The 19,822-nt window shown below is 37.7% G+C and overlaps 1 protein-coding gene across 1 annotated transcript in view; it reads right to left on the bottom strand.

Moving 5' to 3' along the window:
- The window catches only part of LOC149623583 (transient receptor potential-gamma protein-like), a 59,301-nt gene that overhangs the window by 32,992 nt on the left and 6,487 nt on the right, over positions 1–19,822 (bottom strand). Inside the window, exon 3 of the mRNA XM_089852608.1 lies at positions 5,503–5,740. Within this exon, the coding sequence (XP_089708734.1) occupies positions 5,503–5,740 (238 nt within the window). The remainder of the gene's footprint in view (positions 1–5,502; positions 5,741–19,822) is intronic.

The following is a 19,822-nucleotide window of genomic DNA, read 5'->3' as shown; positions in this document are numbered from 1 at the left end:
GATCAATAAGTCAGCGTTATTCGACCTCGGGGCGATTTTGGCGGGATGAAATTCTAGTCGGCTATTTTATTTATTTAGTTGGCTAGCTATAGCGTTCCATCATGCAAATCTCGCGGTATCCCCCCAAGCGTTTTTACGCGAGTTTGGGCTACTTTTAAAATCAACTATGGCGGGAACCCATTTTTGTCTCTCTCTCTTTTTTTTCCGGTTAAACTTTCCAGTTAAGGGGATTTACGGCGTGGTTTCCTAAACCTTCAGAATGCTGAAAAAAATTGCTGAAAGATGACAAGAGAGGAAAAGTTTTTTATCTGTTTGATAGCGGGATTTTAGGGGTGGAGTTGAAATTTCGTCCGAAGCATATTTGATCTGTTAAAAGGGTTTAGCGAGATGCTCGCTCTAAACTATTGATTTAAAGCCGCACTTTAAAACAAAAGAAATACAATAAAATTCTTTGGCAGATATGTCCATGGCTTCTTTTTTCTCGAACAGAAATTGTTCTATTAAAACCTCTATCTTTTTTGGAATGAAAAGAAAAAAATCGATATAAAATTTGGTCATTGATCATTGAAAAATGCAATTTTTGAAAGATAGAAAATTTTCTACAATATCAATATTGTAACGAAAGGTAATTTTGTTCTATGGTTCATGTGTAAGTCTAACAAAAAATCTGGGGCAAGGATAATTGAAGATACACAACCCATAGAAAATATTGCTGGAGAAATGAAAAAAATAGGGCACACGTGACAAGGCGTTACAAAATGGTACTTTCGATTTTAGAGAACTAAATTCTGTTCTTTTTTTCTCGCATTGTTAGTTTACGATCAAGGTAACCCAGCTTTGTTTTCATCATGCGCGAGATTTCAAAGTGGATGCGCATTTGCCCTATAACTCATGCAGAATCAAAATTCACCCATGATTTTTGACTTTAAAATATTTTTAGAAATAAATATTTAAGCGGGGATAATGTTTATCATCAAAAATATAACATTTTAGAATAAACGGAAAGCTTTTGGATTTGTTTGACGTTTCGGAAATTCCTTCAAAATCTCTCATCCATCATTCAAGCGCTTCCAATTTTTTGTGTCCCTCCCGGGAATTTGATTTTTCACTCAACGTCGTAACAAGCAAGTCGTTGAGCAATCTCAGCCAGATTTTCCACGACGGTGAAATATAAACCCACTAAAATCGTTCAACGATGTCATAAATTAAAGATATTTATCCAAATTTAAATAATTTTTAAACGGAATATCCGAATTGATAATCATTTTGGCACTTGAATGAATAAATGAAGATTTATTTACTTCGTTACAGTGAATCCTTTTATGTTTAAGGTGAAGCCATCTAATAGGGGCAATTCTACTAATGCTTTTTCAATGCAACGCCTGTAGAAATGTTTATCCCGCTTAACACTAATGTTCAAATGTAAGCTACCATGCAGGGGTATTTCTCCAATATCAGCGTATCCTTGACTTGACTGATAAACAACGGCTTTATTCCGGAAAACTAAACTAGTTTTGCTGGATTTTTACTTTTAGGCTACGTAGTATCTTCGAAAATAGCAACCAGATACGTTGAAAACCTGCCCAACGGAATATTTCAAACAGTGACATCCCTTTGTCTAGAGGAAGATCAATTGAAAACGAGATAAAACACAACTTCAGTCGTCTTTTAGTGACACCAAAAGGTCTCAGTCGTCAATAAATCCTATAGAGGACTCTAGTTTATAGAATTCGGTCAAACAAATGTATTCAATCCCGTTTATACAGTCCAACTATCAAACTCAAAGAGCGAGAAATCGCGATATAGCTTAGAGCACGAGGGAAACAGCTCTATCATAAAAAATTCAAACCCCGGAGGCTGGATAAGGAGCCGACATTTAACGGCCTAAATATCTTCCCGCTTATCCGTTAAATATAGGAGCAGTGGGGGGAATCCGAGATTACTAAAGGATATAAACTGAACATGGGCCAATAAACTAAGGGACATGACTCTCAAAGCACTTCACGTATTTCGTCTCACTAAAAAAGTGGCACCTTTGAGAAAGAGCCAGTTAAAACGAAGAAGTTTTCGGTTCTGTTCTGTTCAGTTCTTTGAGCACGAATCGACTTCTAGTACTGACGCCACGCGTATTCTATACTCATAGGGTTAATTAAGTTTTTTAAGTTACTATAGCTTATATAATTAAATCATTTGAATAGCGGAAGTAAAAATAATCACTTCTACTTTAGTTGCGCGTTGCTTTCAGTGGATGTATCGCGACGCTAGAGTCGTATCCTGCTTTTATTGGTCCATGGATAGAAATAGGAAGATCATAAAGTAGAGATCTACAGAGACCTCCAAAAATTTATGATGCCCGGACAAGCATTTATTCCACAATATATGAGAGCTTTGAGGATAAAGTTTGGACCAGAAGTAAAAGGTAGTAAGTATATAAAATGTTTTAGGAAATCCATCCCAAATGTGAACGTTAATTTCTAAGAATAATTTAGCTGAAACTTTGCACTCGCGGTGATTGAATATGAAAAAAATAATAATTATTCACAAAGTCAATCAAGTTAAAGAGGTCTATGCAATGTAGAAAATACTACATCCAGCTTAATCCGTCTGTCTGTTAGTAACGCTCTGTACAGAAAAAAATCAAATCCATCATATAAATATGACGGGCCAATTAACCAAATAAAAAGATAATATTCTTTCCTACTTCCTGGTTTGCGGACTTAGAGCGTTTTAGCATTCAGTATCTAAGGTACACTGGCCCCTCCCCTTTTGGGGACAAAATACAGCGGCAAAGAGTAAAATGGATGCTTAGAGGACACCCTGTTCGTGTCATTTCTGACGGCTTTCGTTCGGTGCGGTGGCAAGAGTTAGCTAAGGATAGCGCCGATGGTGTCGTAAAGAATAAGATATTGCCGCTGCCTGTTTTTACGGGACTGGCCGTTATTCAGGATAAAGATGGCTCGAGCTAGTGAGAATATTGGACAAAGTGCAGAGGGGGAGAGATAGTCCCGAGTTAGAAATCGCTCCATCGGCGACGACCCGCGATAGCGTCAAAGAGGCCTAAAATAAAAACGGCCAAAGCATAGAACAAAAAAGAAATCGGTTCTAATAGTGGTGACTATAGCGGTGTTCTCCGTACTAAGACAAAGGCATCAAATACCCCTTTTATACCGGCTGTTTATACCTCACTAGAGCCAAAAGAGTGTCAACAAGTAGTCGCGATGGACTTGGTTTTATTTGATTTTAGCTGATAGTCATTTTCTTCTCACGTCTAATTATATTTGACTTTTCTAACACAATCTATAACAAAGTTTCCCAAACAACGCCATTTTAGAGATTTTGCTTGTACTTCACGTTTTGTCCTTAGAAAGCTACTCAAATTAGTATTTATAATAGAAATTTTGTTTTGCAGAATCATGGATATAGCCCTGTTATCGTCAACACCTTCTGGTGTTTCAAACCATCTCGACTCAACTAAATTTCTCAAGACACCCAGTTCGGAGAAGATAAGCTTCCCTTATTCTCTAACGCCAGAAATGCATTCTCAGTGTTTCGTCTTACGGTTGATGTCGAGTATATAAAAAGAAATTTCTGAGGATGTTTTCGAAAAAGCTCTAAAAAATAAACTGCGGGTCCGAGGCAAGAAAAAACAGTACTTTTCGTTTATGATTAAAGATTACCCGCTGATGTCCGAGACAATATAAATTGCGGTGAAGTTAGGAAATACAGCGTGGGCTGAGTACAAGCTCACTAAAATGTCTTGAAAAAAGCTACAATAAACCAATAAGGAATGTATTGGATTTGGCCACGAATACTTTTCTATCTTTAATAACATAAGTTCATAAGATATCTTTGGTAAGTTTGACACTGGTTAATGAGAGCTTGTCATGAAGTGACGTAGGTGAAACGTTATAGATTCTGGTGAGGCGCTGTCAAAGGTTTAGTACAGAATAAATATGAAAATGGACTGCAAAAGCGAGTTTAGTCAATTCTCGCGTCGTTCTCGAACTAGCTCTCAGTAAGTGTCTAGCATTACAAAGTAAGTAGTGTTACACTTTCAATAATAACTAGTTTATCACTGTAAATTTACTTAAGTCAATAAAATTATTAATTTATATTCACCAAAACTTTTATTTGGTATAACCTTTTTTCTCAAATAATGTACTTCGGAATGAAACACTAGAACAGTATTCGTGATAACATTAAAACAATTCACGTTCGTACTCCGAACATATTGACTTGAGCAACAGCCCATTTTTATAACCAAGGGTTTTCAGCGAAAAAACTTGATATAAGAAAAAAATTGGATTACTACATCTAGACATCCCTAAACCTCGAGCATCAACCTTCCATATAAAACATAAACTCGGTGAAAAGCGGAGAACCAATCCAATTTTGAACTGAGGGATTAGAGAACCATGTTTTTCATTTAAAAGTGGAAGTTGCGCAATATCGGGTTTGTAAATAACATGTCAAACTTGTTTAACGTTTGAAACCTCGTGAAAAAATAATAAAATATACACTAAGAACAGTTTCAATGTTCTGAACCGTTACAATATATGTGTTCTTCAAAATAATTCCTAGATTTGTAAACAACTGACCATCTAGCGAACCTTCTCTGCCTTAAGTTTCTTCCCTTGTTACGTAATTATTGTATCTCGAAAAGAAAAAACAGTATACTACTTCTCTGATGTTATATATGGCTGAAACATCTTACAAAAAAGCAAAAACAAAGGTAATGGCTTACAGACAATATCCCCAGCAATCTGACATTACAGAGGGTAAATCGTCTTATAGATAGAAAATACCTGACAAAATTGGTAGTGTCTAGAACCCAGGGATTCTCTTAAATGATCGAAAAGACATACTGGACATGAGAGAAGAATAACAGAAGAAAAACGTTAAGAAAAACAATCCAAACTTTGTTTCTTCCGAAAAAAACAAAAGTGTTTTTTCTCTCCCTTGCCTTGTGTAAAGAAAGAAGAATGGTTCTCAGAGAGAGGGGTCAGATACTCCCTGTACCTGCGTACACGCACCTGAGTTCGCAGACTTTTATCAGAGAATTGGGTTATTCTAGTTATTTGGATCTCTCGAATTAAGCTTCGGTATTACATTGTTTTTGAGTAAGTGTCCCCTTGACTTCAACGTCAACACGCATTGTCCCCAAAGTCAAAGCTAAGTAGTTATATAAAGAATTTGTACAGGGGATTTGAAGTAAAGTGACTCAACAGGACTTGGAAGACAAATCAGGCTGACTTTAAGGGGTTTTGAAAAGAACAATTGATGCGGAAGAAACTTTACTTATCGTCCCCCTCTTTGTCAATGTTATTGTCAATTGTTACAAGAAATAAAGATAGATATCCCTCTAGCTAGATCGTCGAAAAACATTGGAAATTGATTGTGGTTTCAAGGAAAACAACATACTTCCAAAGGGGTCGGACATTTGAGAGTATACGTGAGCAAAATAATAACTCAACTCGAAAGGAAGTTTTTATATTAACTCACGTGCAACTCTCCTGGTGTGTGATTGGCTTCTTCGTGTTCTAACAGGACTTCTACGGCCTCGACGTACTCCTCGTTGATGGCGTGCAAAAGGGCGTCCTTGGTCTCGACACGGTTGCCGATCAGAAGCTCGATCATCTCCAGATTTTCGTTGTCGATGGCCATCAGGAGGGCCGACCGACCCAAAGGGTCCATACAATTCACATTTAGCATACATGGATCCGGATGTGCTTCTAGGATTCTGAAAAACAAACGAAATGCAATCAATGACACGACGGTTTTGTTGAGTGGTGTTTAACAGCACCTATTAAGACCAATTTTACTACACATTTTAAGAAATCACCTTTCAAAGGGTTCTAGTGATCATTCATTGAGTGAGTGGATTTCGCAAATATTTACATGTAGGCCTAGGTTTATTTAATTAACGCCACTCATAATTAAAATACATCTTACTCTAGAAATTTAATTAAGTTAATTTGGGTAGTTTTAGAGAGAATAACTTATTTTTGCTGCATTCATGGTATAGAGGTGCAGTATACGGCGCGGCTGTGACATCGTTATCCTGGTATAATTCTAGAGACTAAACACTCATTAGGTTAAACCACGTCCATTTATTCAAATATTCACCCTGAGATTTTAAAATTAATTAGAAACACTTGTTTTAAAACTTTAAATTCTTTCAAAGTGAAGAAAACCATCTGAGCAAAAGTTTAAAATTATGCTATACAGATTTTCTTGCATAATTAAGATGCGTTTTGAGATTAAAAATCGAGACTAAACGGTCACATTAACATTCGCGTTTTTACAGCACTGTATTAAAAATATTATAAGGATACAAAGGTTAACTAACCCTTATATTAATCATTAATAGCTCCAAGAACCGAACGAAAATGAGTCTGAAAATAAGCCAAAACAGAAAAAGAAAAAGCTCCAGACATACTTGAGATACTTTTATCTCTTTAATCATCAATTTTCAAACGAACTCTTTATATTTTTCTTTACGCAGTAGCCTCAGGTGCATTCTAATTTTCATTAGGGCTTGATGTTGGGATAAGTTAGAGAGGCGTGGGATAGTTTTCATTCCATTCCTAATTAGGAGCGAAGAAACATTTGAGATGCTATCTCTCCTTGAAATTTCCCTTTGGACTCCGCCGGAGCGTTTTCAATAACGTAAATCCATAAGTTTATAAGATAAGTTCCATAAGTTTGACACTTCTTATACTTCGTAATGCTAGAGACTTACAGCTCGAGCTAGTTCGAGAACGACAAGCGAGAATTGACTACAATCGGTTTTGTAGTCCATATTCCTATTAAATCTGCACTAAGCCTTTGACAGCGACTCACCAGGCGCCGCTTTACCTCGAATCTATGACCTACGTCACTTCATAACCAGCTCTCAGTAACCAGTGACAAACTTATGGAACATATCTTATAAACTTATGGTAAGCCTTTTACCCCTAAGAAAAAGAAGGGATGCTAATGTGAAGAGTATACGATAAAAATAAAAAAAGAGATTGCCTCTTGGCGGTGGAAGTAAAGAAAATGGAAAAACTGTTAATTGAAATAGTACACAAGTTCCCTTTAAGTCTGAAGGCAATCTTGCCGACGTTTGGCACACATTGTCGTCTTGAACAAAGAAAGATATGGTCAAAAAGTGCTGGATCGAAGATACAAGAGTCGATACACGTTATGGACCTAGGAAGGGGATGCGAAAAGATGTTGTACCTGTTACTGTCGTCATGTTTACAGAAGATAACGTTTATTCTTGAAGTCTCGTGAAAATTCCGAGTATCTTTTTCTAACCTTTATTTCATATACTTTAAGCTAAAACATCCAAGGTTCGTTCCCTCGCAACCACTATCCAAATTTCCAATAAAAGCAGGGAGAGATGGGGGGGGGGGGTAAGGATAAAACTTGGAAACTTTTCTAAATCAATAAAATCAGTCTTCGTTAAGACGAGGACAGACGGGTACTCTCTCGCCCCCCTTGTCTGCACCCATAGTTTTACAGAAATTCGATGAAGGCGTAATCATTTGACTAGAAAAATTCTCAAAATTTCAAACTTGCTTCGATGAACGCGATTTTCATCTATTCCTTACATAAAGTTCTCTTGGATTTACCCTGATTTGAAGGTCTGTATCAGCGAATTTTTTCTGACTTAAAAGAGAAGATATAAATTATTATTTGAAGATTCCCGAGATAAGCGTATGCGTGGAATTTGCATTTTCGGTTCCGTGGTTTAATGAATTAAAGGTTACTAGATCGTGTAAATTTAAGAAAGATAGTAGGCGATTTTGATAGCTACAAGTACGTGCTCTAATTTTGCAGCAGTCTGAATACGTTGTTGCGTAGAATGAAACTAAATGGTTCAACAACAAAAAAATTGCGTTTCAATATTTTACAAAACGTCTATACATTATATCACATGTTTATTTTTTTGTTGTTCCGTCAAACAGTCTAGATAGCCATTGATTGGGTTCCCTCGGATATCCCCGAAGCGTGCCAGACTTAGTTGCGCTCTGATTTGACACAAGGCTTAACGTTCAGCGAACCTGTCTTAACCTTTTCCCGAAGTATCAACTTGCCCTAACTTTCCAAGATGATTGTCAGTACCAGGTTGAATTTGCCGCACGTAAACAACTACGCGCGATCCCTCTTATCATCTTCGAGTACGTGTTAGAGTTAAAAGGGGTCATAGTTTCGTTCGTGCTGACATTTCAAGGTGATATATTGATCGTCTATAGAGATATTCTGGTCTCAACACCTGATAGTAGCTTTCCTATAGTCTCTTACCACCATTTCATCCCGTGGGATTCTGGGAAGGCATGGATGACGAAAGAAAAATATCCTAGAAGAGGACCCAGGAGAAACTGCAACGGCGGACCGTTCCAGGTTGCGAGTTAATTCGATTTCCAGTCCGAAAAAAGGCAAATATTCCTATATACACCAATCAGGTATCACTCAAGACTAAAAGCTATGAAGCTGTAAGTCTAAATATACTTTTGGCTTCACTATCAAGTCATTTTCGAATGGCGTATCTCCGTTATTACCAGCCTCGTGAAATCACGTTCCTTTGGAGTACGGAACGAGAATGTTTTGAAGAGAAAAAAACTCGTGGAGATGAGTTATACCGACGTACTTTTTTCCAAAGACGTTATATCAGATTTTTTTCCCGGGTTTTTCTCGATTATTTTTATCTACACGGCGAAATAAGGAAATTGCTTCCTAAATTTTCCTACTCTGTTTTTTTTTAAAGAAATATATAAGGTTACGTTTTTCTGGAAGCTTATATATCTAGCGCTCTAAAAATGGCCAATTATCTATGCTGGTACATTTGAGTTTCTATCTTTTCATATTTTACGATTTTTTTCCTATCTCAAAGAAGCGGTAAAACATTTTGTTATACTTAATTTTTTGCATAAAAAAGTTGTTTTGAGACTTTGATATATTTCAACTTGGTATGTTGAGAACGAAATTTTAATTAAAGCTGTTTATTGTATTTAAATGAAGCCAATTGAAAGCGTTAGTTATGGAAAAACATCATTCAAAACTTGAAGGCCTTCATATTCGTATTTTTCGGAGAAACAAGTCATTTCAAGGAACTTTTAAACTAAGATTATCAAACTGGGTTTTTGATAAGAGAACTAAATGTTTCAAAGAGAAAATCCTGGTTTACTTGGTAACTAAGTAACCATCTTTACACTCCAACGAATTTGGCGACGAACACTTGACAATAACTGGCGGAGTTTATTTTATTAGATTAACAATTTGCCAATTTAAGCGAATAAAACGAACGTTAAAAATAAAGCGAATTCATCGCTAAGCCTTTTCAATCCTTATAGGAAAGTTTTACACGGTCCAGAGACTTTTAATCCCAGTGGTGTCATTTCTAGCTCCTGGAGAATGATTTCGGGACATAAGAGTATACGAGTGGGAAGACAATGACTACGGCCCTATTTTACGGAATAAGAAAGCTGACAGGCTATTGGGGGACGCTAACACCGGAGGGATTAATTAGTATCCCCTAAAAGGTTGGAGAAAAAGAATTGGCAGATAGGAATTGGATTCCTCATTTGGCTACTTTAGGACGCAGCCTATCATTTCTGACAGAACTGCGCTGGGCCAGCTTCCTAGAGCGTTCTAAGACTATTTCTCTTTCGCTGCAGCTGGATCGTTGGCTTCTTCGATAAAAGCAAATGTTCCTGACTTGTTCCATCGCCTCCCGTAACTACATCTTATACAGGGTGTTTCTGGTAAGTCTGCCATAAATTTTGAGTCGAAAATGAGCTATGACATTTTGACGCTCGGACCACTGATTTCGATTTATGGTTTTACTATTTTACGGATGTTTAACCTCTAATTTGCAATCGGTCTATTCAATTCGACAGACTTCAGTTTTTATGTCCACATAGACCAAAACACATCTGGGGAGATTTACAATCAGAAAATTACCATAACTATCCCATACGCTGAATTCTGTTATTTGGTTTGTCTAATAGACTCAAAAATCAAAGTGAGCCAGTTTAAAAATTGTCAGTTTCAAAATGTAAGAGGCTATGAAAGTCTTCAGTTACAGAACGCAGTGTTAGCACTTAAAAGAAAGCCGAAAAGCTGCATGCAAGAAAGAAGGGGTGGAAACTGGAGAGAATCGACGTCGATATTCCCAATTGGCCCAGTTTCCTTCAAGAAGCCAGATTCGGACTTCCACGCGAAAGGTGTTTCCCCTATAAACTTTGTTCGCGCTTTTCCCATTTTCAGAGTTTCTACACCGAATTGGGAATCCCATCATTTAGGCATAAGATGAGAAGACCAGTTTTCTCGTACGAGATTGGATTGGTTTTTGTGTTAGGAGTAGAGACGTGAAAATGCAAAGAGGCTGCATTAGGCAAATGAAAGTGAACTAAGGCCTACGATAAAATGTTTAAAATACGTGGAAATTTATAGTGCTCCGTTCATGAGTTGAAAGCGAAGGGTTTATACTTGGTAATGAAGATAAAGCTCCATTTATATTGTTTATGTGGAAGACGTAGTGTCAAACTTCATTACAAGTACATTAGAACCAAAACAAAGATTGCTTTTACTGAACCATAAAAACCTTTCTTTTTATTATTTTTTATTCATTTATTTTTTTTTTTCACTCTTCCAAGCAATTACACCTATTAGGCCTAAGTTAAAATACTCAGTCGAAGCACTTCAAGAAACGAAAAAGTATACGACAAATTTTAATTTTTCTTTTAAGTACCCATCCAAACTTCAAAATGTATAGTTGAAACCGAATGTCTCTTTATTTATCTTTGGAGAAAGGTTTATATTTTGAAGTGGTTTTTCTCCTCTTCGAAACTTCTCGTGGGATGAAGCGAGTAAGTAAAAAAGGTTGCGGGTTACATCGCTGGAAAAATGAGAAGAGAAGAGAATAGTTTCTCCATCTCGGGGCTCATACTCTCTCAGAAAGAGAAGAAACAAGATGGCCCAAGGGCTGGGCCTTAATAGTAATTTTACACGGCTCACGTGACCCCCCGTATAGTTGATCTCCAATAAATCGTACAACTAAAAACATTTCTGAAACGCAATCGTGTATCCCCTTAATTTCTAATAACGTCACATTTCAAATAATATTAATGAAACTAAATTGTGCACCCCACTAAAGTATAATTTTTCAAAACCATACGAATCAAATAATGTATCTAAAACCAAATCCTGGATCCCCTAAACCAGAAATCACTATGACCGTAAACCGTCCCCTCTATTTTACGAAACCTAACCTAACCTAACCTAACCATTCAGCATAATCTCTGATGTATCACGCGCATGGTGCCGTTTCTTAAATTTTAACGGAATAAAATTCCGTGTAAAATTAAAAAAGTGCAGTAGTGCACGAAAATTATCATCTTGTTTCCCTTCACTCAAAAAAGCCCGCGAGATTTAAACTACCTTTCTTTCCTCTCTCTCCGAGCGGGATGCCCCCTCTCCCTCTTCCCCCTCTCACTAATATACCAGGCAGGCAGTTCTCTCTCTACGCGGAGCTTCGTATCGCCACCGCGTACGCTAGCGATCTCTCTCTCTCATCGTAAGCGTACGTTTCGCGGACGCGACCGGTTTCCCTCTCTCTCTCATCGTAAGCGTTCGTTTCGCGGACGCGTCCGGGACAGGGACAGGGACAGGGACAGGGACAGGGACAGGGACAGGGGTTTTGGTGCCGTTTCTTAAATTTTACCGTAATTAAAATTACGTGTAAAATTAAAAATGAAATTGAGAGAAAAATTGTAGTTATTTCAAGGGCCTTTAGCGCGAAAGGGTCCGTTGCACGGAACGAAACGAAGGACTAGATATAAAGAACCCACGAAAATCCGTCTAGAGACCAGAAACCACGCCACGCCGATGGAAAAGTCAAAGACAGATTGAGTTGTCCACGAGATCTAACTCGTTGTCAGTTTACGAAAGGGTTTTAAAGATAAAGGCTCTTCGTGTACCTTCGCGCTTACCGTCATCTCTAACTGGTCTTCGAAATAAAGGGGTTGGGACTCGGTCCGCCCAAAGACGGACGGAGTCTAGAGAAAGATCAACTTCGGAGATTTCTCGCGTTCGGGAGAAGAAGAGAAAGACCCCGAGAGAGTTAAGGCAAAAACCGAAATGGCAAATAAAGGATTCCTTTGATTAACTGGGGAAATCCCAGGTTGGGCATCTTTCAAGATCTCGGTGGAATTGAGCTGTTAGATAAATCCCTAAACTTCAATAAAAGATAGGGACTCACGCTCTCTCAAAAATGGTTATTATCGCGCAGCTATATGAAGACTAAGAAACAACCCCGGGAATTCTTTCTTATTTAAGCTAGGAGAGTAATTTTTGTTACGACAGTACGTGATGTCTTTAGAAATGATACTTTTACTATCAACAATAAAGTTGCTACAAAAATTTACTAATAAGCTCGCTCACTTTGTTATAGACCGATAAGTTTATACGCTGATTTTGAGCATGAAGGATGGTTTCGTAATAATCTTTAATTGCTAGTAAGGATTTTTAAAATCAACGTAAACTTTCTTAAAATAATACGAAAGATGAAGGACAGAAACTGACACTGTTTGAAACTAATGAACTAAATAAATCAAAGAAGTTTTGAATACTACTCGCAATTCACCAATATTATCCTATATACTAATTAGTTTGCGCAGTTAAACCACAAGCTAGAAGAGGAGCGCTCTCCTCTAATTCATTTACATACGTTATATTTTCATAACGGGCTAAAACTGTTAAAGTGGGTCGGTGGTTGTTCTTTATTTTTCGTTTTCCTAAATGACGCCTGCTAGAACCCCGGGGTGGAAACCAAATATTTTCGTTTACCAAAGGGCGTAATAATTAAAATGTTCCGGCTGAAAGGAAAACCAAATTATAGGCTTTTCCGCGAGTGCCTGCCTGCCTGCATTGGCAGTGCACTGCGTGCAACGCGTTTCTCTGTCCCACATTAAGCCTTCCCTCTCGAGAAAAGCAGAAATATAAATCTTGGGAAAACTCGAATCCTTCTGGAAAATAGAGGGAGGGACGTGAAAAGAGAGAGAGAAAGGGAGAGAAGCCTTCCACATAATCCCACGGACAAGCTACACGAAGCAACTCTCTCGCTTCGAGGAAAGGAAAGGAGAAATCCTCTAGGGAATGAAGAAATTTTGAAGGAAATTCATTCAAGGTCCAACGATTGCTATTTCGGGGCTTGTTTTCCTATTTACATATTTATCAGATTATATTTATAGTCGTGCGGAATAAAGATTCATGAACCCGGTGACAAGTAATGTCTTAAGATAAACAAAAGATAGGTTAAAACTAAGGTAGATTTATATACTATACTAAAAAGCGTATTTCATCAAGTATACTTCTTTTGGTTAGAACTTGAATAGCGCTTTCACGCTTAAATCTCGCGCAAAAAGGAGTCGTTACCACTTCAAAAACAGCCTCGTTTCGGTATATTTAAATTTTATTCAATTACCGCGACAATATTAGTTCATTGTTCACTCGAGTATGACAAAGCATCCCTATACTTAAAACCATAAAATACTTTTGAAATAAATAACACAAAGAAAATTTGGATAGAAAGTGCAGAAACGCCATACGGATCGATTCTTTGCTAGCGAGGCGAAAGAGAAATAAGATACCCAGTTCTTAAACGCGAAATCTACATCCGTCAAAATCCAAGACGGAAAATACGGAAAGAAATTTATACAACTAAAATAATAAACTCTTATTAGATGTAATTTGAAATATAAAAAAGAAATATTTATGCAAACTACCCAGAACAAAATTTCCTAGATCCCCTTAGCTATAAATAAAACTTGTTATTCCTTTTTTCGTGTTGATAATTAAGCTAAGAGAGGGATGGACGAAGGATTTTGGTCTTTTTGCGAAATTGGTCGTAAGGAGACGCGACTGACGCTATTAAAAGTTATTCCGCTCAGCTGTTTCATCCCTAATAAAACAAGAAGCCGAAGTCTGGTCCGCGCCTACATCGTACCTCCACGACATCCATTGAAACAAAAGTCCTAACTTGTACGTTTGTGATGTTTAACGACGCTATGAGCAGACGGCGTCAAAAAGACAATTTCGATACTTTCGCAAATGGAGGAAGTAAAGTTTAAAGGGTGGGTATAAAAAAGTGACGGAAAGATATTCCTTAAAATTCGGGGTGAAGGCAATTTCTAGTCAAGACTAGAAATTTACCAGCTGTCTTACGATCCTACTCGGAAAATGATTCTGTGTCTTAGCATTCCATCTAATTTAAAGGAATAGTAGCAACTAAAACAACCACGACAAAAACGTATGGAAACCTTTTCATCATAAACAAGGAATTATAAGAGTGTTTCTGATAAGTCTGCCCTAATAAAGGGGATGTTCTTTTGGGCGATTTTGAGTCGAAAATGGAACTTCTATCTCCATTTTGCCGTCCGGGCCACTGTTTTCGAGTAATGCTTTGAGCGATTTTGGGACGACCCCTTAATTAAATTAGAAATCATTGTCTTTCAGTTTCTTAATTAAATTTAAGGGGTCATCCGTAAAATATTCCAAACATAAGTCGAAAACAAAATTTTTCAGTCCTTCCTGGTAAGCTATAATTTACACCAGTCAAAGCTGCACCGATTGACACCAAAACCACATATAATTATTTTCATTTATCCATGTTGGAAATTTAAAAACATTACGTAAATTAACGCGACTAAAAAGTAATAACGGAGACAGAATTGTTGCTAGACAAAATTAAAAACTCTGACTAGTTTTAAAAGTAGTTCGCTTGTTTTCAATTAGATGGGAAACTCTCGCTTAAAATTCAATTAAACTCCTTGGAAGAGGGTGCTCGGTAGACTAGAAAAATAACTTTACATGGATGTTGTGTCTTTGAATTTACTAAAAACATTTTGAAAAGAGTGAAACACGTTAAAAAGAAGGAAATACTAGGGATATTTGAAAGAGAACCCCCTCGAATCTTGTTTATTTTACTTCTGTCGGAAGCTTTTTAAAAAAGCCCGGCCTGGCTAGAAGACTAAAACCATTCCCATCTCTCCCCAGTATACCTCTCTACTCTTTAGGCTTAAAGACCATCTACATCTCCAAGTTAACTGACAGTTGTTGAACAGAGCTCTAAAGCTTTCTCTTTTACTTCTAAAACTAAAAGCCTTAGCCTGCAATGGATCAGGCTTGAAATTCGCTTTCGGAATAAATAAAAAGAACCTCTTCCTAACCATTCCTTAAGTTTTCTGTTTAACATACGCAAATGAATCCTGTTTTTGATTTTCAAGATAATATGGCGAGAAAAATGTTGAAACTTCTAATGTTTTATCAGTGAGGACGTATGAGAAGGAGAGTCAAAGATAGAAGGGGAAGATAACGGCACAGTCCGATATCGCTCTCACGCGCACCTATTTTGGCGCATAGCCGAGGAACCACATTCTGTTATCGGGCCAAAGCACTGATGGGGCTGACGGAGAATTTGGTCTCTCCGACTCTCTTCCTCATACGTCCTCACTGGTTTCATCGTCCAAAACCGATGCTTTAATGCGTTACTTGACGCGAAATATAACCCAAAAGGTAATTCAAATTTTAGGTTTTTCTGTTTTACCCATTTTGGGTATACGCCTAGTTTCGTTAATCATTCTTTAAAAGATTTTGTCAGACGAAAAGCGTGGTGGAAAATAAATGGTGCAAAACGCCAACTATTGTCGACTCGAGAAGCATTAGGAACCTCAGTCTCCTCGGAAAAGGGAACTTTTTTTAAAAAAAGAAACCCTCAGCAATATGGCTGAACGCTAAAAGAAAGGAGATGAGATTGAGAGCGAGCCCATATCCAACCGAGCCGTTGCTCTTTTTTCCTCTTCGGGCTTAAAAAACTCCTCGATTCTTAGACGTCACCGAAAACGGTCTTGAAAGGAAAGAACCATTTCTCAAATGGCCCAGAAAACACCAAAAACTTTTACCGCTTCGTATAACCGAAAAAAAATGTTTCTAAGACGCACGGTTGCCTCGAGAAAAGGTTTTAATGGCTTAATTTTTTGTGTGACCAATGATTACTTTAAAGAATGAAAAATATAAAACTCCAAGAGACGCTGTATTCTATCAAACGTGATAAGGATGTGATCTCCAAATTGGACTTACGAACTTGTCTTAGACCCGTTTCACCTTCTACTTCTAAAACTTCGACAGTAGTTTTTGTTACATCATCGAACCGATACAATGTTACGTTGCTAACTCTTTTTTCAAGTTTTGGCCCAAAATCCCATTTGCGGAGTCATCGAGTCAAAGTTTCGAAGCGCTCTTGAAAGATTTTGAAGTTATCCGGCTGTTTCTCGTAGACCTATAAAGTAGAATCAGTAGTGCCCTTGGCCCTTGGGGTAATATTCGTATCGAGCCACGAATCGACCTGAGAGACTTATACGTCTGTTGCAGTGGGATTCCCCATCTCTAGAAGAATAGCCACGGGGGATTTCCCAACGAAAGAAATCTATACAGGAGATAAATCCATTCTCTAACAAGATAGTGATTCTAGCATCCTTTCGTTTATACTCGGACGCAGCGCGTGGACTTTCGCAAACTTGGCGTTATTGCTAATCCAGAAAAGGAACAAACGCCAAACTATATGTCCCGCCGAAGTAATGTCAGTCCACAACTATTTTTTGAGGCAATGATATCCGAGGTGTCAACTACAGACACAAGTTTTTCATCCCATCTTGGTGTATGCCATAATCAATACTTCGCGCCCACGTAGCTTTAGTTGAAATTTTTCTACAGCTGAAATGTTTCATTCTTTTTCAACGAAATCCTGACGATGATTTAAGTCAAATCTCTTAGTAATTACACCTCTTTTTAAATTCAAACTCACTAAATCTCCGCATCTCCCAGAACAGTTAATTGTAAGATAGTCTAGCAAAATCCTTACTTAAATCTAACTCAATTAAACATAAACCGTGCCCATTTGAAGAAACGCTTTCGAGACTGCTCTCGTCTTTTCGAAAACTCCTCTAAATCCAATTAGTTAAAAACATTACCCAAAATTAACTTCATTCCCCAACACAAACGCTTCGTATTAGGAAGCGGGTTAGGTATACCTTTCGTTTCGAAAATTACCGGTGAAAGATAACGAGGCAATGTTTCTTCAAATCAAGGATATACGGTAGCGAGTTATTGTCCATGGAATGGAAAACTGGTCGACCTGAAATCCTCCCAGACGGAGTATAGGGAAAGAGTCATGACCAGACTAGCCAAGGACTTCCTATTAAATCGGGACAGGAAAAGGTATTACCCGTAAGGCTTAAGAGAGTGCCATGGCTCAGAGTTACTCAGATTTCTCCGCAGTATCAATGAGTCCCTGCACGGTCAGCCTTCTTCCCTTAATGATCCGTGAGAGCCATTTTAGCAGCTTGACTAGGAGACCGGAAACTACATCCGAGCGCCAGGCAGCCCCGAATAACTCCGATTTATGGAAAGCAGAGACCTTATTCGGATTTAAACAAGGTGGGAATTCCAACCCCATTCAAACCTACAGTCAGGTCACCAAAACTCTTGGGCCAGCGTGGTACTTCCGGTAAAGGTAGTCACCGTTTGTCTACTTATCTTTGTAGCGCTAGAGAAGGCGAGTACTCGCCAAACTCTCACCCCAACGTTCAGATGGACGTAAGGGTCATTCCATCTCAGTGACGGGTTTCATAACGCGCCAATCTAAGTCTACAGAACTGTAATTGGCTCTTCCAGATAGGTAGCGATGAGAGATAACGTCATAGGAGTAATATCCCGCCAGTTTCAGCGAAGCATTCTCTTATTGGGATGAACTATAATGACTGGCATAATTCATTCTCAACGAAGCAATGGAAGCTCCGGAATTAGAACGGCGTGTACGGATGCTTGGTCACTTAGGTATAGAATGCTTCGGAATTCCCACTCTTACGTAATTCGCAGTTGGAGCAAACACATTCGCGCCTAAATAACCGGACCATATCAATTTGTTTACGACTGCCTCGCGCTTTGCTTAGTTGTTAGGCAAAGGTAATGCACAAAAGCGAATTTTGACCCCCTTTAGTATTTCTCTATATCGCTTTATGATTCTTCTGACTCTCTTGGTCATATTTCGCCGGGTTATATCGCGCGAAATAACATATTTTCCCTTATCACTGGCCTGGCGTTTGCCCATTATTGGGACAATTGGGTCTGCGATGGCTATAGCAGGGATTGAGAGTAAATAATTCCGTGATGAATATTATGTTACCATTGATTTTACTCGGGGATATCATTTCATACTAATATAGACATATAAGATATGGAAATAATATTTTTCTTCGCCTATAGACTCATACATTTCCATTACATTTATTTAATATTTTTCAGAGTTTCCAATTAAGGTTAAACCAATTCCAACTAAATACTAGACTTAACAGTAAATATTATATTAAGTCAGTCCTTTAAAACTATCCAATACATTCCATCCTAAACACAATGGAATTTCACAATTAAACTATATTTATACAAGTCTCATTTAGTACAAAAACACCAACCTCACTTTAAAAACCGTATAACAATTCAAATATCAAATAGTTTTTCCATCCATTTCAACATCCTTTCAATTCAGACTCAGAGTGAAATCACCATCCTACATCTAGCTTTACAAATTAAGGGTTGTATACATTCTGTTCCCGGGAAGATCTGATGAGAAGGGTTGAATCGTAGGAAGAGAAGACAAAGACTCTCATTTTTGCGTAGCTATCCCTAAACCAGCGGATAGAACTCTGGCTGTTCAGGACACAAAGCTGAATTCGTTAGAATGTCCAATATACAGTTTACCATTCCCCGATGTTTCTGTTTCGGTTCGTTCAGTTTTGAAAGATGAACTAGCCAGTCTTTAAGGCTTTGAACGAGTTAATGGGCCTGCATTTGACCATCGCGCGAATAGCCGTTGCTTTTAATTAGGGACAGGGATAGGGATAGGGAAGCTCGATGAAGCTGTATTACAAAACCCGCTTTGCACATTCTGTCAAGACAGACTCTGAACAAGAAGAGATCTTGCACGGAGGCCCTTCACCCATTTCTGATTTGTTTTAAACGAAATTGGAGAATCAAGATTTGAAATGGAAAATGGGGCATCAGGATTTTCTAGGGATATTATTGAATCTCACACGATCGCTGAATTTCTGATTCTTAAACCTTCCTTAATTGCTTCGGAAATTAACAAGATTAGAAAGAGAAGATGGATTCAAAATTTGAGATGTTCAAATGGAGGAAACTGTCTTAAGTTCATACTCTTGCGTTTGAGCGTAAAACTTCAGCGCTAAATATAAATTTTGGTTCTAGTATTTTACATAATTTTTAAGGCTATGTCAGTATTTGTAAACATTTAAAGACATTAATGAAAAAAAAAATAGTAAATATCTTAACCGCTACTTATTTTCTTCGTGGATAGATTTTTATATTACGATTATTAAATTACAGAATCATTACAGAAATTCTATCAAATCAAGACTAAATCAACGATTAACCACTGAGTTACTCGATCTAAATAGACAAAGTTTCCTTGTTAATCAGGTTTCTCTAACTAAGTCAACTAAACCATAACATGCGCAGTTGGTCAAATCAACTTTTTTCCATCAACGAAATTATTTCCGAGTAAAAAATTCGCCAAAGAAAAAAGACAAAAATATATTCCTGGAAAAGGTTATGGATAAAAAAGAAAGAATAGAAAACCTATACTAAAAAGCCGAGATCATGGGCCAGATTTCGATGAAATCTCGATAAATCATCAGTGCGAACCGTCAAAAAACATATCGTCGAGAAAGAAGAGTATAAGGATATGGATTTGGGAAGG

Source organism: Phalangium opilio, unplaced genomic scaffold (assembly GCF_054372755.1).
Source record: "Phalangium opilio isolate 3A_F unplaced genomic scaffold, DU_Popi_V2 ptg000113l_1, whole genome shotgun sequence".
In the NCBI taxonomy this organism is placed as follows: domain Eukaryota; kingdom Metazoa; phylum Arthropoda; class Arachnida; order Opiliones; family Phalangiidae; genus Phalangium; species Phalangium opilio.
The sequence above is the reverse complement of the archived record's forward strand: the minus strand, read 5'-3'. Positions and strand labels throughout refer to the sequence as shown.